The sequence below is a fragment of the Armigeres subalbatus genome, chromosome 3 (assembly GCF_024139115.2).
Source record: "Armigeres subalbatus isolate Guangzhou_Male chromosome 3, GZ_Asu_2, whole genome shotgun sequence".
NCBI lineage: Eukaryota > Metazoa > Arthropoda > Insecta > Diptera > Culicidae > Armigeres > Armigeres subalbatus.
This window is the reverse complement of record NC_085141.1, coordinates 366281878-366305561: the sequence shown is the minus strand read 5'-3', so window position 1 is coordinate 366305561 and position 23684 is coordinate 366281878. Positions and strand designations below refer to the sequence as shown.

Here is a 23684-nt window from a genome sequence, read left to right as displayed (position 1 = left end):
GGGAAGATTGTAACGTTGTAATTTGTACACCAGGCCATCATGCCATACATTGAGAAACGCTTTCTCGACATCGAGTAAGGCCATCCCGAGCAGGAGCGACTACCTCGATACCATACTCTGTTATGAACTAGCCTTGCATAAGAGGTATAATACCAAAAAAGTATATGCAGAATACTTTAGGCATAACATACTTAGGTATATCAATGCCAAACGAATGATAATTTGTGATGCGTTTGGTATTGTAATAACAGAGTATGTTATGCCTGAAGTATTGTGCATATTAATTTTTGGTATTTTACCTCTTATGCAAGGCAGTTATTGCTCAGCTTCTGAGACGAGTAGACGTGTTGTTCCGATTCCGCTCTCCGAAATTCAAGCGATTCATCAGTGGTTTATTATTTTTACCAATCCGTGCCTCGTCGCGCGATTCTAGTGCTCCGCGATGAGGCGAGAAAATTCTTTTCGAATAGACTACTCGCGTTTCCCTGTGAAGCCGTCTTTCGAGAAGGTGCATGGCTTCTGCCGCACAGTTTTAGGGCTGAAGAAAGAAGACGATCGTTACACTCCTCCAGGTCAAAGACCTGACGCTCGCACAAAAAATAGTGGACGATCATGACGAAAAACATGAAGTGGACGTTGCGGGGAAGAAGCACAAGCTCCGTATAACCAAGGAAGATGGAAGTGTCGAAGTGAAGGTGCACGATTTGCCGGAGAATGTACCCGAAGAAAAGATCGTCGAGTTCCTCAGAGCGTTCGGGGAAGTGATCTCGCTGTGCGAACTGACGTGGAATGATGGTTTCGAGTTAGAGCAAGTGGAAGTGCACCAAGTCAGATTGGATCTTAACCCTAGAAGGTTAATTCAAAATTGAAGTGCACCGAGTCAAATTGGATCGCAGCCCTATAAGTCAAATTAACACAAGGCAGTCATTCATCGAAGAACCAAACTGCCAGCAAAGTATCAGCAAAAATTGTGCGACATTTGAGAGACCCAAACCATAACATCCAGAGGAAATCGATCAGCAGAAATCATGCGAGTACGATTGCACCACCCCGATATAAGCGCATAGTCAGCAACAAATGTGCGCCCAGCAATATTGAGTTCGAAAAGAGTCAACTTCGATCGTACCGCCACTTGGGTGGTATCAGTTATCGTTAACCAACAACTAAGTAACAATGTGGCCGTTCTCAGACAACAACCCAGAAGTGGAAATGGAGAACAACATCTCCACGCACGAAGCGACCGGGTACTCGGTCGACATATTTTTTGTAATAGCAATTGTATTAGCCTTCATTGTGTGGAAATGCGAGATGCGAGACGGCTCAAATCACTGGAGACGTCGACAAGGCTAAACAACCTCAGCGTTTGAACGGGCATCACCCGATGCCCGCTGAATCAGCGGTTCCGGTGATTCCGGTGCAGCCCAGGAGGAACCAAGCATGGATTGGTGCACACGGCACCACAACTCTGAAATCATTTACCTAAACTTTATTGTACATATTGTAAAATAAAATTCAGTTCAAGTCCAAAACTTAACGAGTTCGGTCGTTATTGCATATCACTTCCCTGTAGGAGGAAGTTACCGTCCGGTGCCTGCTGGACTCTGGAAGCGAGGAAGTTATAAACTTACAGCAATATTACCGGTGGTGAGTATAAGCCGTTTGGCAGCGCAGTATCATCACTTGACACTTTACAGGCTACTAAACGCGCTGCTATAACAGTAGCGCAACTGACAGGTGACCAAATTTGGTAGCGCGGTAAGAGTGCTGCTATTTTATCAACTGTCAAACATCACCGGTACGGAATGCAGCCACCAAAATGATAACCGAAAATAGTGACCGATACGAAAAAGAGTGACTAAACTAAAATAACTCGCGCCCAGTAATGATGCTCTTAGGTGGGATTACGCTCGGGATTTGGTCGGCGCGTATGGTGATCCAACGAAACATCGATTCGTAGGTCACGATCGATGGACAGCAATCAACAAGGGGCAGATCGCCTCATGCAAACACTGAAAGGAACAGACCCATACTGGCATATCTTATGTGCAAAACAAGAAACTGCTGGTGCAGAAAAGCTACGCGAACGTGCTACCAAACTACCAAAGAAGACGAGTGATGCGAAAACCCCGATCATCAAACCGGCAGGCCAGCGATCTGTCGCTCCACCACCAACATCGCTGGAGGCCTTCCCCGTGCTTCCGAAGCCGGCGAGTCAGACCGAATCGTCTGGCATAATAAATCAGCCAGCGAGGCAGCCAGCTGCAAGCACCGTTCGAACGGTGTCCCCTAGCCCGCTATCGCTAGCACAACACGCATGCAGCTCATCGTCGTCATCGCTACAAACACATGCACAGAGTGCCGAAGTTGTATTAGTCGACGTCTTTAGAAAGCCTATTAGCGCATTTCCATCACATAGCCGAACAGCCGGCAATGAGACGGATGAATCGTCAACTTCGGCAAGAAGTAGCCGAAGCCGAGATCGCCCGCCCGGCAAGAAGCAACGATGCGAAGCCGATGACGACGAGCGGGATGAAGGCAAAAAACCATAAATGGCTCTCACATCCTACAACCTCGCATCGATAAACATCGGAACCATCACGAACCCCACGAAAATCCACGCGCTCCGAAGCTTCATCAACAGCCAAAGCCTCGATATCGTATGTCTGCAGGAAGTCGAGAACGAACAGCTATCCTTGCCTGGCTTTGTCGTTTTCGCGAATGTGGACCACACGAGAAGAGGTACAGCTGTTGCGGTGAAGGAGCACATCACGGTAACTCACATCGAAAAGAGTCTTTATGGCAGATTGATCGCGCTGAGAGTCCACGATACGACGAAGTGCAACACTTACGCTCCCTCCGGCACTGCGCAGCGAGCGGCCAGAGAAACTTTTTTCAATGGCACGCTGGCATACTATCTCCGTCACCGCACTGCAAACATCATCCTCGCTGGCGACTTCAATTGTGTTCTACGTGCATGCGACTCGTCTAGCCCAAACACAAGCCCGTCTCTCAAAACAGCCGTCCAACAGCTGCAGCTGCATGACGTGTGGGAAAAAACTCTGCCCACGTGACCCTGAGTCATGTACGTCAGTCCGAACGCGCAATCTCGGCTTGAGCGGATTTATGTAGCCCTGCGGCCTCATCTTCTAACAGAAGAACACGTTGCCGAGTTTCATTATAAGTGGCAACATTGGACTCGGCAGCGCAGAAACTTTGGGTCGTGATTGGAATGGTGGCTGTCGTACGCTAAGCCCAAAATCGAAACTTTTTTTCAAGGGGAAAACTCGAGCCATTTTCGAGGAATTCCACGACGCGCACTAGCGTCTCTATGCGCAACTACGGCTAGCGTACGACGGATACTATCGACATCCCGAAATGTTGACCACCATAAACCGTCTAAAAGGTGAAATATTGGCGCTGCAACGAAACTTCCGTGCGTTTATGCGCATTAACGAAACGCATCTGGCGGGAGAGCCCATGTCGATCTTTCAGCTGGGGGAAAGACGACGAAAAAAAACAACCATCACGCAGCTGCAAACGGCTGAAAACGATTTGGTGGACGAGCCACAAGCAATCGAAACAAATCTGTTTGCCTTTTTTTCAAATATCTACTCGGAAGAAGCAACAGAAAACAACGAGGACGGGTTTGTTTGCGAACGAGTCATCCCACCGGACGACCCATTGAACGAAAGATGCACCGAAGAGATCACGACGGCAAAAATATTATCTGCGATCAGAGCGAGTGCGCCAAAACGATCTCCCGGTATTATCAATTCAGTGCAAAGCCGAGTTATAGCCGCTAACAAAGTTGGATTTTTCTCACAATCCATACGTTAAACCTAACTTCGGAAGTGGTGCGCTGTTTTCATTTGGTGATGTGCTATACAGCGCACCACTTCCGAAATTAGGTTTAACGTATGGATTGTGAGATAAATCCAATTTAGATAGCGGCTATAATTCGGTTTTCTACTGAATTTATAATACCGACGGGATTCCGCGTGAGTTTTATCTCCGCATGTGTAACGTAATCCACCGTGAGTTGAACCTGCTTCTCAATAAAGCACTCACCGGCAACTTCCCACATGCCTTCGTTTAGTGCGAAAGAAGGGTGGAGATAACACGGCCGCGCCTATCGGTCTATATCGTTGCTCAACACCGACTACAAACTTCTCTCCCGCATCCTCAAAAACCGGCTAGATAGTGTGATGCAAGCCCACCATGTACTGAGCGACGGACACACTCTTGCTCTGAAAGATCGGATTGCCAATCTCCGCCACCACCCTCGCGCCGGATCTCGATCTCGAGAACGCTTTCGATCGGGTACGCCATTCATTCCTCTTCGACACCATGCGAGCGCTCGGTTTCAACCAGGAGCTCATCGCTCTTCTCGGGCGCATTGCCAGTCAGTCAACATCACGGCTATTCATCAATGGGCGCCTCTCTCGTCCGATCGATATCGCTCGTTCGGTGCGGCAAGGGGACCCACTTTCCATGCATCTCTTCGTCATATATCTTCACCCGTTGGTTCGCAGGCTCGAGCAAGTCAAGCTCTATCTGGAATAAGGGCGAATGTCGCAAGAGAGAATTCTCTTCGCCGACTTCCCCTCTTTTAAATTAAAGTGACAAGCAGATGATTTCGTTGCGATTTTTCCCCTCAGAACGAAAGAAAACAATGAAAACTTGCATTCTGAGGTGATAAACCGCGATGAAATCCTCTGCTTGTCACTTTTATTTAAAAGAGGGGAAGTCGACGAAGAGAATCCTCTCTTGCGACATTCGCCCTTTTACCAGATAGAGCTTGAAGTGTGTGGAGAGGATCTGCTTGTTGCCTACGCCGACGACATCAGCGTGATAGTGACGTCACCGTGGCACATAGAGCCGATGAAAGAAATATTCCGGCGATTTGGGCTTGCCGCCGGCGCAAATTTGAATTTGCGAAAAACCGTTGCGGTAAATGTGGGGCTCTGTGAAGGCAATCAAATTAACACCCAGTGGCTGCAAACAGCCAATGTGGTCAAAATTCTGGGTGTTGTCTTCACAAATTCAATCAGACTAATGACCAAGCTCAACTGGGATGCGCTGGTGAGAAAGGCTCTGCTGGCCTTGTCTGGATATTATACGTTCGTTAAAACGCTCTTGACTTTCAAAGGTGGGAAAGTTCGCTCAACAGTTGTGGTTGCAATCGCTCCGTACACTAAATCTGCATCAAAGGGTAATAATGCTTAACAAGTTTGGTACATCAAAACTGTGGTACCTTTCGTCGGTGTTGCCACCAGTTTGGCCACCAACAGGCACATCATGGAGATCGATTCCATTCCCTACTACAAATCCTTTCTAGTTCATGCAAATCCCCGCCCCGTAATTCCCATGGACCATCGTTACATAAAACCAATTCTTTCAAATATCTCCCAAATTCCCATCCATATCCGACAAAACCCCTCCGCCGATCAAATCCACCAGCACTTCTTTTAGCAAGCGGAGCTGCCAAAGGTGGAACGAAACAGTCCAGCAGTCGACTGACCACGCGCGTGGTCGGAATGACATCGGAATGAAAGAGCTGTTGTCTGCGCAGCGAACTCAACTTTTCTTGCTGGTGAATGGTAAAACAGAGCACCGTAGACTGCTGCACGTAATGCAACGCGTGGAGGATGAGAACTGCCAATACTGCGGCACCCAAACAGCTAAAACACTCCAACACAAATTTTCTTCCTGCGCTAGTGTCGGACCGGCATGGACGGGTCTCCAGCAGAAGCTTTTGGAATTAATGGGATAGAGACGTTTGACGATCTGGCTAAACCTGTACTACCAGGCATAACAATAACAACTCGTGTGAAAATACTGAAATATTTCATAAACTACATCCACTTTGTTAATAACTCTAACAACATAATTGATGTTAATGATTTAGTTTTTCACCTTGAATTGGATTTTTGAACTCCAAACAATATTGTAAATACTAACTTAAAGGACAATAAACTAAATTTTAAACCAAAAAAAGGCTGGTTCATAACAGAATAAGGTATCATTCAGGCAATTTCTCCTGCTTGGGATGACGGAGGTTTTTGAGACAAACTTGTTCCGTCTGAGGACCTTGGTAACTCGAGCCAGTTGGTGAACGGTTGATCGACCGCCAAAATGTTCCTCGAGCAAGATGTTGAGATTTTCGGCAGACTCAAGTAACCGGTGATGAATAGCTTTTTCGAATAGTTTGGATAACCCTGAGAGAAGGCTGATGGGACGATAACTTTTGGGGAAGGAAGGATCCTTCCCAGGCTTACGGATGGGGATGACTTTCGCTGACTTCCAGGACGATGGAATGTAGCTGACACGGAGACACTGATTAAAGATCAGCGAGAGGTGCTCAAAGAACGGAGCTCAAGATTCAGAATGCTGTCGAAGCCTGGGGCCTTCATGTTTTTCGATGATTTGATATAGGCCGTCAATGCACCAGCTGAGATCTCCAACTTCTCCGACAAGTCGTTGGGAATAAGATGGATGTTGTTAGCATGCTCGTTAACGGCTGCTTCGTGTGGACTGACGATGTTCTGTCCAAAATTGTGTGAGCTGACGAAGTGACGACCAATTAAAATTAAAGAAACTTTATCTGCAGGAGTTACTAAGCGATCCTTAGAGCCATTACTGTCTAATGGGATCAAAGTTGGAATGGGTCGAGGCTTAGATTTTAGAGTTTCTGCTAGCTTCCAGAACGGCTTAGCGCAGTTTGGAAGAGCGCGGATCTTATTAGAAAAATAACTATTTCTGAGGTCCACCATTCTGGCCTGGATAATTTTGGTTATGCAGACGGATCAAATCTTTGGTGAGTAAATCAATGTTGGTGAGTTTGGTGAGTAAGCAACGCTAACGGGCCTGGGAGATCCCCTCCTGGATGGAGTGGAACTGGTCGTCGATTCCTTCCGGTGTGGCCGAATGTCGCTGGTAGTTGATGTTTTCTTCCACACACCTTTGGATCCGGCTCCAGTCGACACGATGGTAGGGCTGAGCTCCTGGTAGATGACCGGCTGGGAGATGTGGTCGTTCATGTTTGTGTGGTATAGGTCGATTGTGGAATGGGCGCCGGACCGACTCAGCCGAGTGGGGGAATCCGGGCTCAGGATCGCATAGTGACCTTCCTCCATGTTGTAGCGACTGTTGCCCCAAGCTTGGTGCTTGGCATTCTGTTCGCCTTCAATGATGAACTGATCTTGTCTCCGCGTAAGCTTGATGATGTCCCTCCGAAGGGCGGCCGATGATCCGTCGCCAGTTTTAGCTTGAATTGGGCAGTACGCCGCGATGAGCGTGATTGTGCCGACAGAGGTAGTAACTTCCACACCAATGGCCTCAGGGAAGATCCATTAATTCCATAACGCAAACATTGGTCATTTTCAACCCCCCCCCCTCACACTTTTGTATGAAGCATCTAAAAATTATGTATGGGTCGTCACACTTCGGCCAACCCCCCCCTCCCCCCTCTAAGCGTTACGTAATTTGTGGACGCTCCCTCAGCGATGCCCAGCTGGAAGCTTGGTAGCAGGCGACAGTTGATGTTGTAGCGAAAAGCGATGGAAACACCACTACCGTTCATTTTCTTTTCATTTATTTAGTTTACATCTAAACAGATGATACTGAATCAACAATTTGACGCCATAATACATGGTTCGAGGCCTCGTCTCCATCGTCGAATGCGCTCCACGCTCGCCAAGTCGTTTTGCACCTGGTCTGCCCACCTTGCTCGCTGTGCTCCATGCCGCCTCGTACCTGTCGGATCGGAAGCAAACACCATCTTTGCAGGGTTGTTGTCCGGCATCCTTGCAGCATGTCCTGCCCATCATAGCTTTCCGGCTTTAGCTACCTTCTGGATGCTGGGTTCGCCGTAGAGCTGGGCGAGCTCGTGGTTCATTCTTCGCCGCCACCAACCATCTTCTTGCACGCCGTCAAAGATGGTCCTAAGCACCCATCTCTCGAATACTCCGAGTGCTTGCAAGTCCTACTCAAGCATTGTTCATGTTTCGTGTCCGTAGAGGACTACCGGTCTTATCAGCGTCTTGTACGTAACACATTTGGTGCGGTGGCGAATCGTTTTTGACCGCAGTTTCTTCTTGAGCCCGTAGTAGGCCCGACTTCCATAGATGATGCGCCTTCGTATTTCACGACTAACATTGTTATCAGCCGTTAGCAAGGATCGAAGGTAGACGAATTCCTCGATCACCTCGAAGGTATCCCCGTCTATCTAACACTGCTTCCCAGGCGGGCCCTGTCGCGATCGGTTCCGCACACAAGCATGTACTTTGTCTTCGATGTATTCATCACCAGTCCAACTTTTGTTGCTTCACGTTTCAGACGGGTGTACAGTTCTGCCACCTTTGCAAATGTTCGGCCAACAATGTCCATGTCATTCACGAAACAAATAAATTGACTGGATCTGTTGAAAATTGAACCCCGGCTGTTACACCTGGCTCTCCGCATGACACCTTCTAGCGCAATGTTGAACAACAGGCACGAAAGTCCATCACCTTGTCTTAGTCCTCGGCGCGATTCGAACGAACTGGAGTGTTCGCCTGAAATCTACACACAGTTTTGCACACCATCCACCGTTGCTTTGATCAGTCTGGTAATCTTCCCAGGTTCTCGTCCATAATTTTCCATTGCTCTACGCGGTCTATACAGTCGTATGTCGCCTTGAAATCGTACTACATCTATTTAAGATTTACGTAAGTGGTTTAGTTCCCCAATATTACAACGTTTTCCTTGTGAAAATGACGCGATTCTTTAGCATGTCCATATTACCCCCAGCCCCCTACTTTAAACTAGCTTCAAATTCTACGTTGCTACACTTCCGGGTGTTTCTCTTAGAGATCACGAAAATAAAATGTAATCGTTTTTTTCACAATTTGTTAACAATGTTTTTGCTACAACTACTCAAAACTTTATTTCAGACTTAATATTGCAGACCACTGACACCTAACACATAAAAATAATTCTTAAGAATAGTACCATCGATATCACAAAGCTTCACATCAATTGAAAATTTTGCACCGCTCGCAGCAGGGAACATCCGAGTTTTGACAATTGCTATAATAGAGAGGAACTTGTTAGTCACATCACATCCAATTTCAATATTCAATTCGCCGTACGTACAATATGTTGACACAATTCATACAGATCTTCTCGGGGCAGTAGTGGCAGCTGATTCCGCAGAACTCACACAGCTCCAGATTGCAGTTGGTGCAATCCGCGTGGACAACCGAGTGACGATCGCAGATGCGACACTTGCGGTCCGCTTTCTTCCCCATCCATTGTGGACACTTCAAATACATTCATCCAATGAATATTGGAGTTCTTTTTTCTTATCAACTCTTAACCAATTACCGACAACTTACATTGGCTATATCGAAGTCATACTCGCCGGCACCAAGGAGACGCACGTGTCTGAGACACTCACTTTGGCAAACACCTGGCCGCTGTTGGCGGGATGATGTTTTTGCACCCAGGAACAGCATGTTGACGGTCTTTTCTGTAAAAATATTACCCGAATATTAATAATTCAAGAATGTTTAGATGCTTCAAGTAAATTGGACAAACCGCTTGACTTAAACGCGATTTTAACCTCTGTACACACCATGTCGACTCACTTGAATTGATAAACTTAATAACAGGTTGTTTCAACTTTCTAAAACTTCCTTGACCCAAAAATAAGTGTAAACTAACCGGTTATCGTCCCAATTTAAAGAAAAATAATAACAAATTGGTCTCAAAATTCGTTTTTCCAAATTGAACCAACCTTCGATTTGCCGCATCTTTCGCTCATCGCAACGGTCGACCTGAATTTGGTCAATGAACATCTTTCGTTGCAAGGCAAAGGATCCATCCGAACCGTCCTCGGACCGCATCCGTTTGCGGCTGCTCCCACTACAGTTGCCATTGATCAGCAATACATCACACATCATTTTTTTCACTATTGCTGCACAAAAGGGTTCAATAGATATGAATTATATGAAAAAATAATACAATTTACCAATTTAATAATTTTAAAATACAAAAATACAGCACTAATAACAACGCTACTGATAATAACAACAGCGAACAGAGCGCGACTCGGCGAGGAGTGCATAATCATCAAATCGTTATCATCATCATCATCTTTGATCAAAACGTCACAAAACGCGATGACATATGCCACAGTTGAATTTTGTTTAAGGTGTCACTAATATTTTTCAGGAGGGTGAAACAAAAGATATTTTAGTTATTGCAAATTTCATTTATTGATAGACTTAAGGCTCCGTCAGACGTTGCAAGCAAATCACTCGTGCGAGCGAATGATTTCTGACAGCACTCGCAATTGCAGTCACACGTAGCAGTTTTTACTTTAAAAGCAAATGACAGATTTACTCTCATGCAAATATAAACAAAAACGAAAAACGTGTTTTTCGGCCACAAAATCTAATTTCATTCCTATTTTTGCAATGCAACACTGCCACCTGAAAACGTTTTCACTTTTGCGAGCGAAAAATTTGCTAGTGCTGCACTAGCAAGCGCAATTTCGTTTCAGCGAGTTGAAAATTTTTAACGCTTAGCAGTCACACATTGAAAGCGAGCGTTTGCTTAAGAGTTGTTATTTGTTTGCATGCAATGTGTAGTCAGACAGGCAAATTTTTGACAGTTGTCACTTTCAGCGAGCAAAATGCTCGTTGCGAGTGATTTGCTTGCAACGTCTGACGGCACCTTTACCGACAAATGTTCAGAAACGTCAAAATATTTTCTCGCTCATATGATATGGTCGAAATATTGATAACATCCTATATTTGAAATTTGACTATAGATTGCTATTATGTGTATCAACACAAAAAAATGAAATTACGGAATCTTTACATAAAGGTAAATATTTGATAAAGCTCAGCAAATAGCATAATATGTCTGGTTATTTTTGCATAATAAATCAATTCAATTGTACATACACAGAAAAAAATTCCATGGTAACGGTTACTATTTTGTAGACTACGCCATGTTTTTAAAACAACCACAAATTTTCAGTTAAATTAACCACGCATTCGGACAAATTCACCACTGATTCAGTTCATGCAACAACATTCCACCAGGACCACAGTTGATTTTTACTGCGCGCATGGTAAAATCAAACGGGTTTGTTGTCTGCTGAAAATCGTCGGTGCGTATTCTTAAGGTGATTATAGAATGAAGCCCGTGGTGAATTTCAAATTCACCACACGTTTATTTACATACATTTCCAAAAGCCCAAATCTGGCGTAATAGTTTTCGTACAGTGCCGAAACTAAAATTATGATTGTTCAGCATAACTAAGCAAACAATCTACAATTATTTCAGCCCCATACGCGTTATGGTTCTTTCATCTCGTGTCCTTGAAAAAATATTGGAAAAGCACGTGGTTTACAAAATGGCCGATTTCTGGCATTATTGTATAATCACCTTAAATTAACCCTCGGAATGGTAGTTTCGACCGCAACATTTTTTTGTGTGTACAATTAAATTTTACATACAACAGGTTGTTTCCACATGGTATCCTAGAAAAATTGAAACCTCTATCGATACGAAAGATAAACAAAAACATTCAAAGAAATATCTAGTCACAGACAAACAGACGTAACGCTTCATACAAACTGTTCGAAAAATTATCGCCATTCGCTTTTCAGAAAACACTGCTGCCATCTGTTATCAGAATCGAGAGAAACACAGTTCCCAACAAACATTCACTAGTTTAACTAACATCAGTGTGATGAATCAGTTCAGCACTGTGTTGAATTATGTCTGTACTATTTCTTATCGCAACTTCTGTTCAGGCTTTGTTCACACAATTTTGGAGAAGTTATACAGCTACAACATCACATTTTGAAAAACAACTTTATTATTTGATTCGTTAAACCTTTAATAAGCATTTTACTTAGCCTTAATCCGGCTACATGTAAATTCTTCGAAAATAATAACGCATTGAGAGTAACATGATCAAGATCTCTATTAAACGTATTGCAATTGCTATTTTCATATAATCATTTTAAAATTTTCCTAAATCGGGTCTCGAACTGCTGAAATTTGATCATCCGCCGGTAACGTTGCCATCCGCGCCATCCTTGATTTGTAAGTGAGGGCTTACTCAATGCAAAACATAAATAATCATTTGGCTGAATATGAATCATAATTGGACTCTTAATCAACAAGTCAATCTGTCAAACTACAGTTTGTTAATAACTGTACAAGATTTTTATTTCAACCATTGTTCAGCCAGTCATAACCATTCTACACTGGGAAAAAATATAAGAAAATAATGTCAAAACGATAAAATAAAATTCGTCTCCAATGATGGGGTTTATGAAAATTTAATGAATTTATGTTCGACCTTTCTCGGATACTCTGAATAACCGGTTGCGATATTATTCTACCATCAATACCACACATGCAGCGAGTAAATAACTACAAACATCGACATTTATTTACACATGAAAAAACAACTAGTATATTGGAAATCTGTAACAGACATGCAATATGGTCGATTTTTTTTAATGAATTTGTTTGTGTTTGTTTCCTTTTCAACTTTACAACAACTGCATGAATTTTCTTCATTGCACCAGCAATTTTGTTCGTTATAATCTCCAACAGCTTTATTCTAGATCAGGAATTAATTATAGTGCTGTCCAATGAGCAGCCCTGCTGCGTCCTGCTCGTTCTTTTTTGTCAACAAACGGGCATGAGCGTGACAGGAACAACTTCGAGCTACTTCGAGCTGCTCATTGGACAGCATTTATGTATCACGAAACAATTACGCATCGCCCCACGAATATAAAAAGCCTGAGTGTTCTTGTCAATGAAGCCAACAATGTCTTGAAAATAAATTATTATTTTTCTATCTAAATATCATCAATTCAAGCCATCACGATTTTCTTTCAAACGGAAAAAGCATAAACTATTATCATGTTTTTTTCCACTGTGCGATAGATCCGGTAAAGGTGAAATCCAATGGTTAAGAAGGACAACGGTTAAGAAGGATGTCTTATGCTTGCTTATTAATCTACTATTCAAACTCAATTCGACCACCCTTTTAGAGCATCACATCATAGTCGAACAGAGAATTTTGAAAATCATTAGTTCAGCACATTGATGAACTTCCCCAATATGCTGAAATGCGATAAAACTAAAACGTTAGTTCGACCTCAAATAAAGGTGGAAAACAAATAAATAGGCCAAGTCGAATATTAGTTGGATCAAATGCTGACTGAGATGAAATCGGTCTAGCAAATTATTCAGCATCCATTTTATTCAGCTATGAAGATTACAAACAAACAATAATTCGGCTTAGATGCTTATTTGTAGCTTGTCGTTGTTTGTTGGGTTGGCCATGATCATTTCCCATTTGACGTTTGCTTCTAACGCATACATCTATATCAATCATCATCATCATCGTCATCAACACAGAAAACATTCAGCAGCATATACACTAATCAAATGTTAAAGCAAATGAACACTAGCGCCTCTCTTAGCACAATCGCGAAGCACAGATGTATTTCAAATCAATCGTTGAACACGTGAACGATGTTGAAATGAGAAGTGTTACGTATGTTTGTCTGTGATCTAGTGTTTACGTCTGGGAGAAATTCTTAAATTCATTCAAAAAACCAGGTAATACCAATAATCTTTTGAAATAATTTCCAATCAGTTCAAAAGTTCTTAACATACTTTATTCTGAATATCTATGGTCAAACAACTAGACTCAAAATGGCAGATATCATTGCTGAAGTTAAACGGCGAAGAGCATCCGATAATACTATGTATCATGTCTTATACGGGTACTATTTCCTCGGGATGACTCGAGCGAAGTTATCGGTAATCTACGGCAAGCACAAAACTACAATCTCCAATTGGATCCAAAACTACGAAAAAAGCGGGGTTCTCTATCGGAAGCAGCACGCAGCTATCGTGAAGAAGTTCACTTATGGGCACCGTCAGTGGCTAGTTGACTTGTACAAACGACGTCCCTTGTTATTTTTAGATGAAGCTAGAGTGACTTTCACGAAAACTTTCAAAATGACTATTTCAGCTTCAAGTATATGCAGAATTCTCCACAGCGAAGGTTTTACTTGGAAGAGCCTTGAACGAAGAGCTATCCAAATACGGCATGAGGACATTTATAGATTTAGCTTCGAATTGAATAATCTGAATTGGGATTTGTTCAACCTGGTGTTTTTAGATGAGATATCGTTTGATAACCGGGGTATGCTCCGTTCTCGAGGATATGTAGCTAAAGGTAAAAGACTTGTTTGTAAGGGAGAATTCGTTCGAAAGGCAAGGGTGTCTTGCCTTTGCATGATAGGACAACACGGTATGCTGGAATGTTCCTACACAGAAGGCACTTTCACCAGACTAACTTTTTTCCAACATTGCAAACAGTTTGCATTGCAAAGTAAGCTCGTCGAAACATACCCAGGTTATCACTCTATATGGGTTATGGATGGCGCGCGCATCCATTGTGACATGAAAATTGTGTCATATTTCAGATCAATAGGGGTATTCATAATTTTCTTGCCGACACATGCACCTTTTTATAATCCAATCGAAATTGTTTTCGGTCTCGCGAAACGAAGAATGCAACACTTTTACCAAGAAAACAGTAACAAGGATACTAAAATGTTTATTGCAGAAATAATGAACTCATTTGCTAAATTCCACATGACCAATTTATTCAGAAAATGTGGTTAAATACCCGGGGGAAAGTTCGACCCAACATACGCTGCCCCAGAGGGATTAGTTGATCTCACTGTACGAGATACCAGTTGAACGAATTCTAAATTCAGCTTAAGATTCTATTGCTGTACAAACCGTTGAAAAGAAGAAAATAAAAAATGTTTCAAATCCAATTTCAATCGTTATTCACATATGATCAGTATCATCAACGTCAGTTATCTCCAAGCTCAACGTTTTACCCTGTTGATCTTCTTGTACGTTCACAGAAGTTTCCATGGCACTGATAAGAGATTCACTCAGCTTATCGCGGATTTCTAATGCCTCTATACGCTGCTTTAACATTTCCATAGTGGCGCCAACGCTTTGAAATCCGGCTTCCAGGACATTATACACTTGACGTATACCAGCAATTTCCTCAAGAAAACTATTATTGACGCTGTGCGCTACGTGCAATTCCCGACGCATTGCTTCCACACGCATTCCTTCTTTGGCACGAAACAAATGAGCCAAGTGCTGCGGAGGATGATCCTTCATGGTCTCCTTCAAATGGGCGGGAGCATTCAAAACAGTATTGGCCCAAAATGACCATGTCCATCCATATTGTTGCAGTGAGACGCTCTCAATTCATCTTCAAGTCCAAATACTACATGAGTCATAGCAGCATCAGATCGATCCTTTTCTGCTGGATCAATCAAGACGTCCTTGACAGAGTTCCACACTGATCGACTGCTAATTGAAAGTGAATAAACATGAAGAAACAGGGAAATATCCTTGCCCCTCCAACTCTGTAGTATGTTGCTCTTTTCTTCGTTCAATTTATCCAAAGTGTAATTTCGACGACCGGATTGGAAAAGTGCAAACTTGTGAAACTCATCCTCGACAGGTTTTTCGCTTGAACTCCACGACGGACAAGAGGTTCCATCAGCAATTGTCACGAACACCACCTCACGAGCCAAGTATTCCTCCGAAAGAAGCCAAATATTGCGTATAAATTCTCTTTTGCTTCCTGCCGAAATTTCCCAATGGGCGACGTATGTTCCTGACGACTGTCCTTTAAATTGTCGTTTGTACACAAGAAATGTACAGAAAAACAAATCGTGGTGTTTATCAGTTGCCCTGTTAGCTTTCACTCGAAGCGTTTGCTGCTGCCAATCGTGCTCTCCTGAATCCTCCAACTCTTCCAACTCCTCCAAATCGTAGTCGATTAGGCATTCTTCTACTGCTTCAGTTGATTGGTGAAAATCTTTAAATGGAGAGTTGCTTGCCATGTTCTTTCCTAAAATATTTGTTCTATTTTTAAGTAAATTTAACATTCAGAGCTCTCGAAAATATTACTTACCAATTCAGAGAAATGCGAAACAAGCAGCTAACCGAACTGGAGAACTTCAAATGCAGTACAAACATAAACAACAGATCTGTCAAAAAGCTTTATGAATGAGCTTACACTGGATGACAACATTTTTGAACTAATTTTATTTATCTACCGATCAAAAAATAAAAATTATGTTCAATGGCATAGTAAACCTTAACGACCAACAGATAACGCAACATTTCTGTTAATATTATCATTTTTATTGATGGAAAGGTAATATTTTTTGAATGAAATCAGCTATCAGAGAAAAAAATCAAAAATCTGTTACACAATGTACGTGAAAATAATGCAGTGGGAGAATATTTTGATGTGACAAAATTTTTTGACTGTGAGTCTATTGAAGGGAAAAATCCGCAATAACTAAACTAAATTTTCTGGTGTCATTTCAAATCTATCGTTCAGTTGTTCAGCAAATTGAATTTTGATTCTTTATTGTTTAGAATGTAATGTCTATTTGTTGCTTTTTGATAGTTGATGATGAATGTTGATTTGAAATTTGTTGTGTCAAACAGCACCTTTGTCTTTGCCTTATAGGGCAAAGACAAAGGTGCTGTTTCAACGAGATGGCGCCACAACATTTAAAGTAAAATAAATTACCTTGTACGGACAAATCATCCGTTCTCATCAACTACGCATCGCATCAATATATGAAAGCTAGCTAAAAAAGCAACAAATATTTTTAAAGATTTTTTGACCCACGACTTGTTTTGCAGTTCTAAACAATAAAAGAGGTTTCATTGTACATCCATACTAAATTCTAGCTGTTTACTTTCAATTTCTTCAAGACTGTTCTCCACCTCGTGTGTGTGGAAGGAACATTGAAAGCTTACGATATCGAACAGCAGATGTCACTAGTGTATATGCAATATTACATTGATACAAACACGCAGCAACACTACCTGTCGCCTGATAATGGAAATACTGCAATTATACCATCAGGTGTAGTGGCTGTTGTTAAAATGTTTTGAAAGGGCCTCAAGTGGATTTTTTGCTAGAATGCAACTGACGACCTCATATTGCGGAAAGATTTGTTTACTATTAGCATGAAGTGATTTTATTCAAATTTGTATTATTTTTAATATTGTACGTTGAATTCAAGACTGGACCCGACGGTTTGAAATCGCCGGTTCACCAAATCGGCGTTGAAATTGTTGGTCGATGAAAGAGTGAGAGAGCTAACCGACATGCCTTTTGAATTTACATATTTTGTTTATTCATCGCATTAGCGTAACGCATGCGGAAGATCCTTGCCTTGTTTCCGCACTTTCATTGCTGTTGCTGTTATTTGGGGAAAAAATAAAAATAAATTTTGTTTGCGTTTTGTATTCTTCGTAACAAATATATTTACACGGAGAAAGTTGAGTAACCTATTTTGATTATTTTTTAATATTTATCTTGCTTATTTATTTTATATGTGTTCCAAAGATTAAAAAACAAGCACTGCAATATTAGTTTTTAGGCTGGCTAAGATTGTTGATAAAATAATCATTTATAGGCTTACTTCTGAACGTCAATTTTGCACTTGTGCTTTTTTCGATCAAAATAGATGGAAACGCATTGAGCAAGTGGTTGTTCCAAAATGTCGATAAAAATTCCAGGCCAAAATGTGAGTTTTATTAATAGATTTTATCTATATTAAAAGCAATTTATTCTATTTCAATAATTTTTCTACAGATGCAGCAAATGCCACGGCCAATTCCAGGTATCATTTCAGAATCGGCTCGAACCAGAAGAAAGCGGAAGCCTCGGCGGAAGCGGAAGGTCAAGCGAAAAACTCTCAACTGAAAAATCGTATCACCGCAGATTAGCATAGTGAATTGGTCGGATAGTGGCAATTTGAAGCTGCCGCACGCTCGTGCTTTCTACCCTTCTCTGGTTTCGCAATTTTCAACAAAACAAATACACTTTGGCTTGGGGAGGCAAATCGGTAGAAAATGAATCAAAGTCTTGCCTGAACCTCTTGAAGAATATCACTCATCGGAAACTCAATGTGCTTTTACTTAAAATAATCAAATAAATGTGTGATAATGAATTTCGCAAAGTTAATATTTTTTCTTTACCAGTCCCGCTTGATTGTTTTGCTTTTGTTTTCTTTTCTATTTGGGAAAAACAACCTGTCAAAAAATAAGCTTCGTGAATAATAAAAACGGATTATTCATTCCAAAGTATTAAACGCTGTTTAAGCATTGAAAGGCTTACCCTAAAAATATTCATTAGAATGAGTGGATAGACTGCCCCAAGTAACCATTAAGCCGTTAAACTCGACTTTATTTCGGCTCTATAGTCGCAATAAAACCCTGTCAACAGAGCTAATAAGACTTAAAATATTCTTTAGTGCTGCTCAAAAGCCGCTTTTGGCGAATTATTTGGCTGATATAGTGCTTGCCCCTACCTATTTTTCCACGCCTATGCCAAAATGTCAAAATTTTTAGACGAGTTGGAACGGAACGAAAAAAAATGAAATAGAAAATACTTGTTTACATTCTAATGCGATCTTTCTCTTTTATTCCTATTGGGGATTCAATTTTTTTGCTAATTTAATTTAACTCCGGGCTTGAACGCTTGGAGTTGTGAATGATGCTTGTTGTTTAGGTTGATCGCTTACTTTACCATCTGATCCAATACGGATCTGCATGGATGTAATGTTTGGAAGGGGTAAAAAAGTAGAAGGATTTCATCTGCCTTTGCATCAAGGGCGAGAAAGCATGGAAAATGACGGAAGAAAATAATACATTCAGTAATTAATTATAGACGGATTTGTTTGTATTTGAGAAACCCACAGCTCATGAAACATTTCCTGCCATTTTCCATGATGCAGACTTGGCTGCAGATTATTATTTATCATTGTAACAATATTGAAAGGCATACACGACTGATCTTCAGAAAAAATGTTTCTAATGCGAGTAAAAGAGACAGGTTATAAAATTCTAGGTGTGATTGTTATTGATTCTACCAAAACGTCATAGATAGTAGCTCTAAATTGGCAATAATAATTCCCTTATTCGGCTTGAATCCACAGGGCTTATATCAAAGCGTTATATACTGATATACGGCTTCTTTTGATGCTCGAAGCTTATACGGCTGATTAGCACTTGAAAATCGTATATACAGCTTATAGGCACTGAAATGTTGTTATATGGTTTATATAAGGCTTATTAAAGTGCTTAATGGTTACCTGGGTGAATATGGTTTTAGATTAAAGTTTAATCTATTTAGATTATTTATTTTTATCCGTGTACATTATATTTCGAGTGTAAAATTATTAGGAATGCAACTAAAAAGCACTCGTTACGAGATTTGGAGATTGGAGAAGGAATGTATGTAAACCATCGTAAAGTCATGTAGAGTCTCGTGCATTTGTGTGGTCTGGTGCTGCATGGAAAGAGAAATTCGAAGAGCGGGAAATGTTTGACAGCCAAGTAACTGCAAAATAATCTTTCGTATAGGATTAATTTCAAAATATCCCGCCACTCGCTTGAGAGCAGAAATGCTGCTTTATCCGCAGCACCCCCCTGCAGAGTAGAAGCTATAGGTCTTTTTCAGATGTAACGCTATTATTCTGACGTTCTGATCGTCATCATCGCGTGTCACGACTGTCATCATCTCTGTCATCATCATTTTCGATCGTGCGGTGATTCATCATTCGGAGCAGGGATGCCAGATTTGAAGACATGTCTTCAATTTGAAGACATTTGAATTTCTGTGAAGACTATTATTTAATGAAGACATTTTGAAGACTTTTTAAAATATTTGAAGACTTACCTTCTTATTTAAAGATACTTGAAGACAATCAATTAGCCAGCGAATAGAAAATATAATTTGATGACTAACTTATAAATTTTATGACTTCTTTCACAGAGAACGAACGTTGAAGCTGCACCATGTTGTGATAACTTTTTACTGTTCATTTTGAAATAACTTTGGAATGTCTCCGTTATCCCGTGCATAATCAGCGCTAGCGTCATCAAAAAATGCCGCTGTACGCTAGTGTTCCCGGGCAGAAACCATGAACAGAATATCTAAACATGATATGGTTTTGATTGATATAAGAGATAAAAGAACTGGCAACAATATCAAAAATTTGCACCGAAATATCATTTGAACATCAAGATATGTTATGGATAAGAACAAACTAATGGCACATGATATTGATTACTTCTTACAAATAGCACAACTTGATCTCCTCATGATATTTTAGTGCAAAATATTGATATTGTCGTCAGATCTTTTATCTCTTATATCAATCATGTCAATATCTCATTTTGCTATCTTATCAACATTTGATCTTAATGAGATATTTTCGTCTACTCGGGTTGTTATGCATGTAAGAGCATACCAGCGGCATCGTGTTGTCAAAATGAGATTGTGAGTTGCAATGTCGACGTCGATGGCGTTGAAGTTCGGTGTGTTTGTTTACACATGTTTTGCAAGAAATTTTGTTCGAGCCTCCATGTCTGTTCTCTGTGCTTCTATATGTAGATCATATAAATATTTCTAAAATTATGCATAATAGACTAATGTCTCGGATTTGAAATTTCAAACGTAAAAACACTTACACTTTCTGAAATTTCCCATGAAATTCCTCCAGGAATTCGTACAGTAATTCCTTCAGAGATTTTTTAGAAAATTTCTCCAGAGTTTCCTTTGGAAGTACCTCTAGCAGCTCCTCCATAAGTTCGTCCAGAAATTTCTCCGGAAGTTTCTGCAGACATTTCTTCAGAAACCCTTTCAGTTATTGCTCAGGAAAATCCTTCAGGAAGTCCTCAGGAAAATCCTTCAGGAATTCTTCAGAAAAATCCTTCAGTGATTCTTCCAAAAAATCCTTCCGGAATTTCACCTGTAATTCCTCCGGAAGTTCCATTAGCATTTCTCGCTTAACTTTTCAAAAGGACCTAAGTAACATTTTTTTCATGAATTAATTTGAATAGCGCAATTAACAGAACAACATGAAAGCTATTGATTGCTGTATTCAAATTAATTCATGAAAAAAATGTTATTTGGTCCTTTTGAAAAGTTAAGCGAGATTTCATCCGGAAGTTCTTTCAGAAATTTATCTGAAAGTTCCTTCGGAAAATTCTTTGGATGTTCCAACCGCAATTCCTCAGGAAATTCCTTCAGGGATTCCTTTAGAAAGTCTCCGAAAAATCCATCAGGAATTTATCCTGAAGTTCTCCAGAAATTCTCCCGGAATTTTTTTCAGAAAATATTATGGAAGTTTCTTCAGGTATTTCACGGTGAATTTTTCCAAATCCCTACAGGCAATTCTTCAAAAATAAATTCAGAAGAATTCCACAAGGAAATTCAGTTAGAAAATCCGTTGGAATTATATTTAAAGACTCATTAGAAAATCCAAGGGAAAGTCATTTCCCTTATACTCATGAAGATTTAAAAGAATATTCTCTTGAATTCTAACAATTTAAGTGTTAAAAAAATAAATGATACATTAAACAAGGAGATAATTGAAATTACAAACCTATTGGATTTTGAGATTTTTTCACTGATAATCATAATTTTGAAATTGAAGACATCTGAAGACATTTTTACTCGACTTTGAAGACATTTGAAAATAACCCCTGGCATCCCTGATTCGGAGTACGCGACGAACGGACGCACTGCGAAGAAACGAATCGTCAGTCAGTCAAAAACTCGACAGTGCTGGTGCAGTTTTTTTTTTTGGTTTTTACAGACATCAGAAGTGCGATAAAGAAAACGACGGATTTGAAACAGTGAAACGACCTCCATTCGCGATATACGGTACACATCACAAGATTTCATTACCATCCGGGTGCAAACAAACGTGGCCAGTTGGATTCCGGATAGTGTTCGAGCGGAGAAGAATCGACAGCTCTGGGAAAACATGTAAGTTTTTTTTTCCTGCTAAAAGTTGACGTCATTATAGTTGATACCAGGTCGCCTCCGTCCACTACATTTTGGATTAGAGTTAAAATGGAGAGTTTCGTCATCGCAATGTTTGGCTCGGCGATAATGTAGATAAAATCAGTCGAAACGGGTTGCCTAATGTGTATCGGATTGGGGCGAACTGTTGCAACCAGACGATGAGTTTTGTGGGGCCTGTTGCTGCTGGTGTGGTGGAGCAGGTTCCTTACGTAGGGAAACGCCTATCAAAGGGGGGGAGTCGTTTGTTATTGTCGTCGTGTGTTGGCTAATTGGATAAACCGTTTAATTAAAATGCCTCTCGGTCGGAATATGATCCGCCGCGGAGAAGAAGTGCATCCGGCGATGTGGATCATTTTGGTTCTTTATCTTGGAAATCTTGCCACACAAAGAAACTAACTGTTGTCTGATGTAGTGATCGATGTGCACGATGTTTGTGACCTTGGTGCTGTATCCTATCGTGTTGTTGTTATTTTATTCGACTGGCTGCCACCAAGTTTCTTGTTTTAGAGCAGTGTTCCTCAATCTATAGATTGCGAGTGTTCTTGAAGTTCTTGCGAGGTACATTAAAGATTAGGATGCATTTTGGTTTTTTGGTCATAGTTATGTGCTTGAAATCAATTTGTTCCGAAGCTGAAACTCGTCTCACGAGGCAATGAATGTACGCCACAAAGACTGACGAGGACGTGTTAGTGTCGTTAATAAATTTGTTTTGCACATACGGCGGACGGCATCAACCTAACTTTTCTTGCTACAGCAAAGATCGTCTGGAAATCTGTCACACTGATGCAGTTTGGTCAACTATCGCACCGGTTATATGAATGTTCTTTCTATCGTATCGATTTATTGCCTGAGAGCAGTAAAACGAGGTGTTTGTGTAGGGCCGCGTGTTTTGCTTTTTGCAAGACATTCTGGTGAGATGTTTGATTCTCTTTATGAAATTATGTCTGGCTGTGAGTCATAACTCCCCTGGTTATTATTTTGCAATGCCTTTCAATGAGGTATGACGAAGCTTGATTGGTATGATAATGGACTGGCGCAGTCAATCTTGGAAGTCATCAAGAGATAAGATCCAATCTGCCAGTTAATATTAATAATAAGATACAAGCTTCGCTGAAAATGTGTTCTCCTAGCCGAGGTACATTTGGTTCAAAGTGTATTTTTTTTATTCTTTTCATCATCATCAAATCCTACTTGCGACTATTTTTAGAACAATTTTGTATCGATTATGTACTCTTCCACCGGTTCACAGTTGAATTTGTCACAATCTTGATGCTATCGGTATTGTACGCAAAGTTGAAGAACACAGAACTACTGATCTCACGTACTACTGTTCTGTAGCCTAGTCTCAAACAATAATTCGCTTCAGTTCATTTAAGCAAAATCTTCTTTGTATGTTCAAACTATAATTAGCTTAAGCTTAAGGCTTACAGAAATTATCAAAATGAAAACGTGCCATTGAGTATTCAGAAATTGACTACCTATAAAGAAAGGGTGAAAGTCTGCTTTTAGTGGAAGCAATAAAATAATGTACATATAATACAACTAATGAAAATTTTCTTCAAACATTATCGAAATAGAAAAAGATTGCACTTCCAGTATATACAGGCTAATTCAAATCGATTTTTCTTTATTCGAATCTCTATATATAAAAATGACTTTGCATTTCCTTTGAGGCAATATAACTCACGAACGGGTGGACCTATTTGCAACA

The 23684-nt window shown here is 40.8% G+C and overlaps 2 protein-coding genes and 1 pseudogene across 2 annotated transcripts in view; 1 reads left to right on the top strand and 2 right to left on the bottom strand.

The window, feature by feature from the left end:
* Nucleotides 1-8900: 8900 nt before the first annotated feature.
* Nucleotides 8901-10103, bottom strand: LOC134223488 (uncharacterized). The gene is made up of 5 exons (XM_062702648.1): nt 10013-10103; nt 9779-9958; nt 9378-9511; nt 9136-9302; nt 8901-9069 (listed from the first exon to the last, which is right to left on the bottom strand). The coding sequence occupies exons 2-5, from the start codon at nt 9942-9944 to the stop codon at nt 9015-9017; spliced, it is 522 nt and encodes a 173-aa protein (XP_062558632.1). The 5' UTR covers nt 9945-9958; nt 10013-10103; the 3' UTR covers nt 8901-9014.
* A 4614-nt stretch (nt 10104-14717) lies between these two features.
* LOC134223487 (uncharacterized) lies at nt 14718-16082 on the bottom strand (annotated as a pseudogene).
* Nucleotides 16083-21663: 5581 nt separating this feature from the next.
* The window catches only part of LOC134226340 (sorting nexin lst-4), a 48191-nt gene continuing 46170 nt past the window's right edge, over nt 21664-23684 (top strand). The window contains exon 1 of the mRNA XM_062707056.1: nt 21664-21934. The gene's annotated coding sequence lies outside the window, so the exon portion shown is untranslated. The remainder of the gene's footprint in view (nt 21935-23684) is intronic.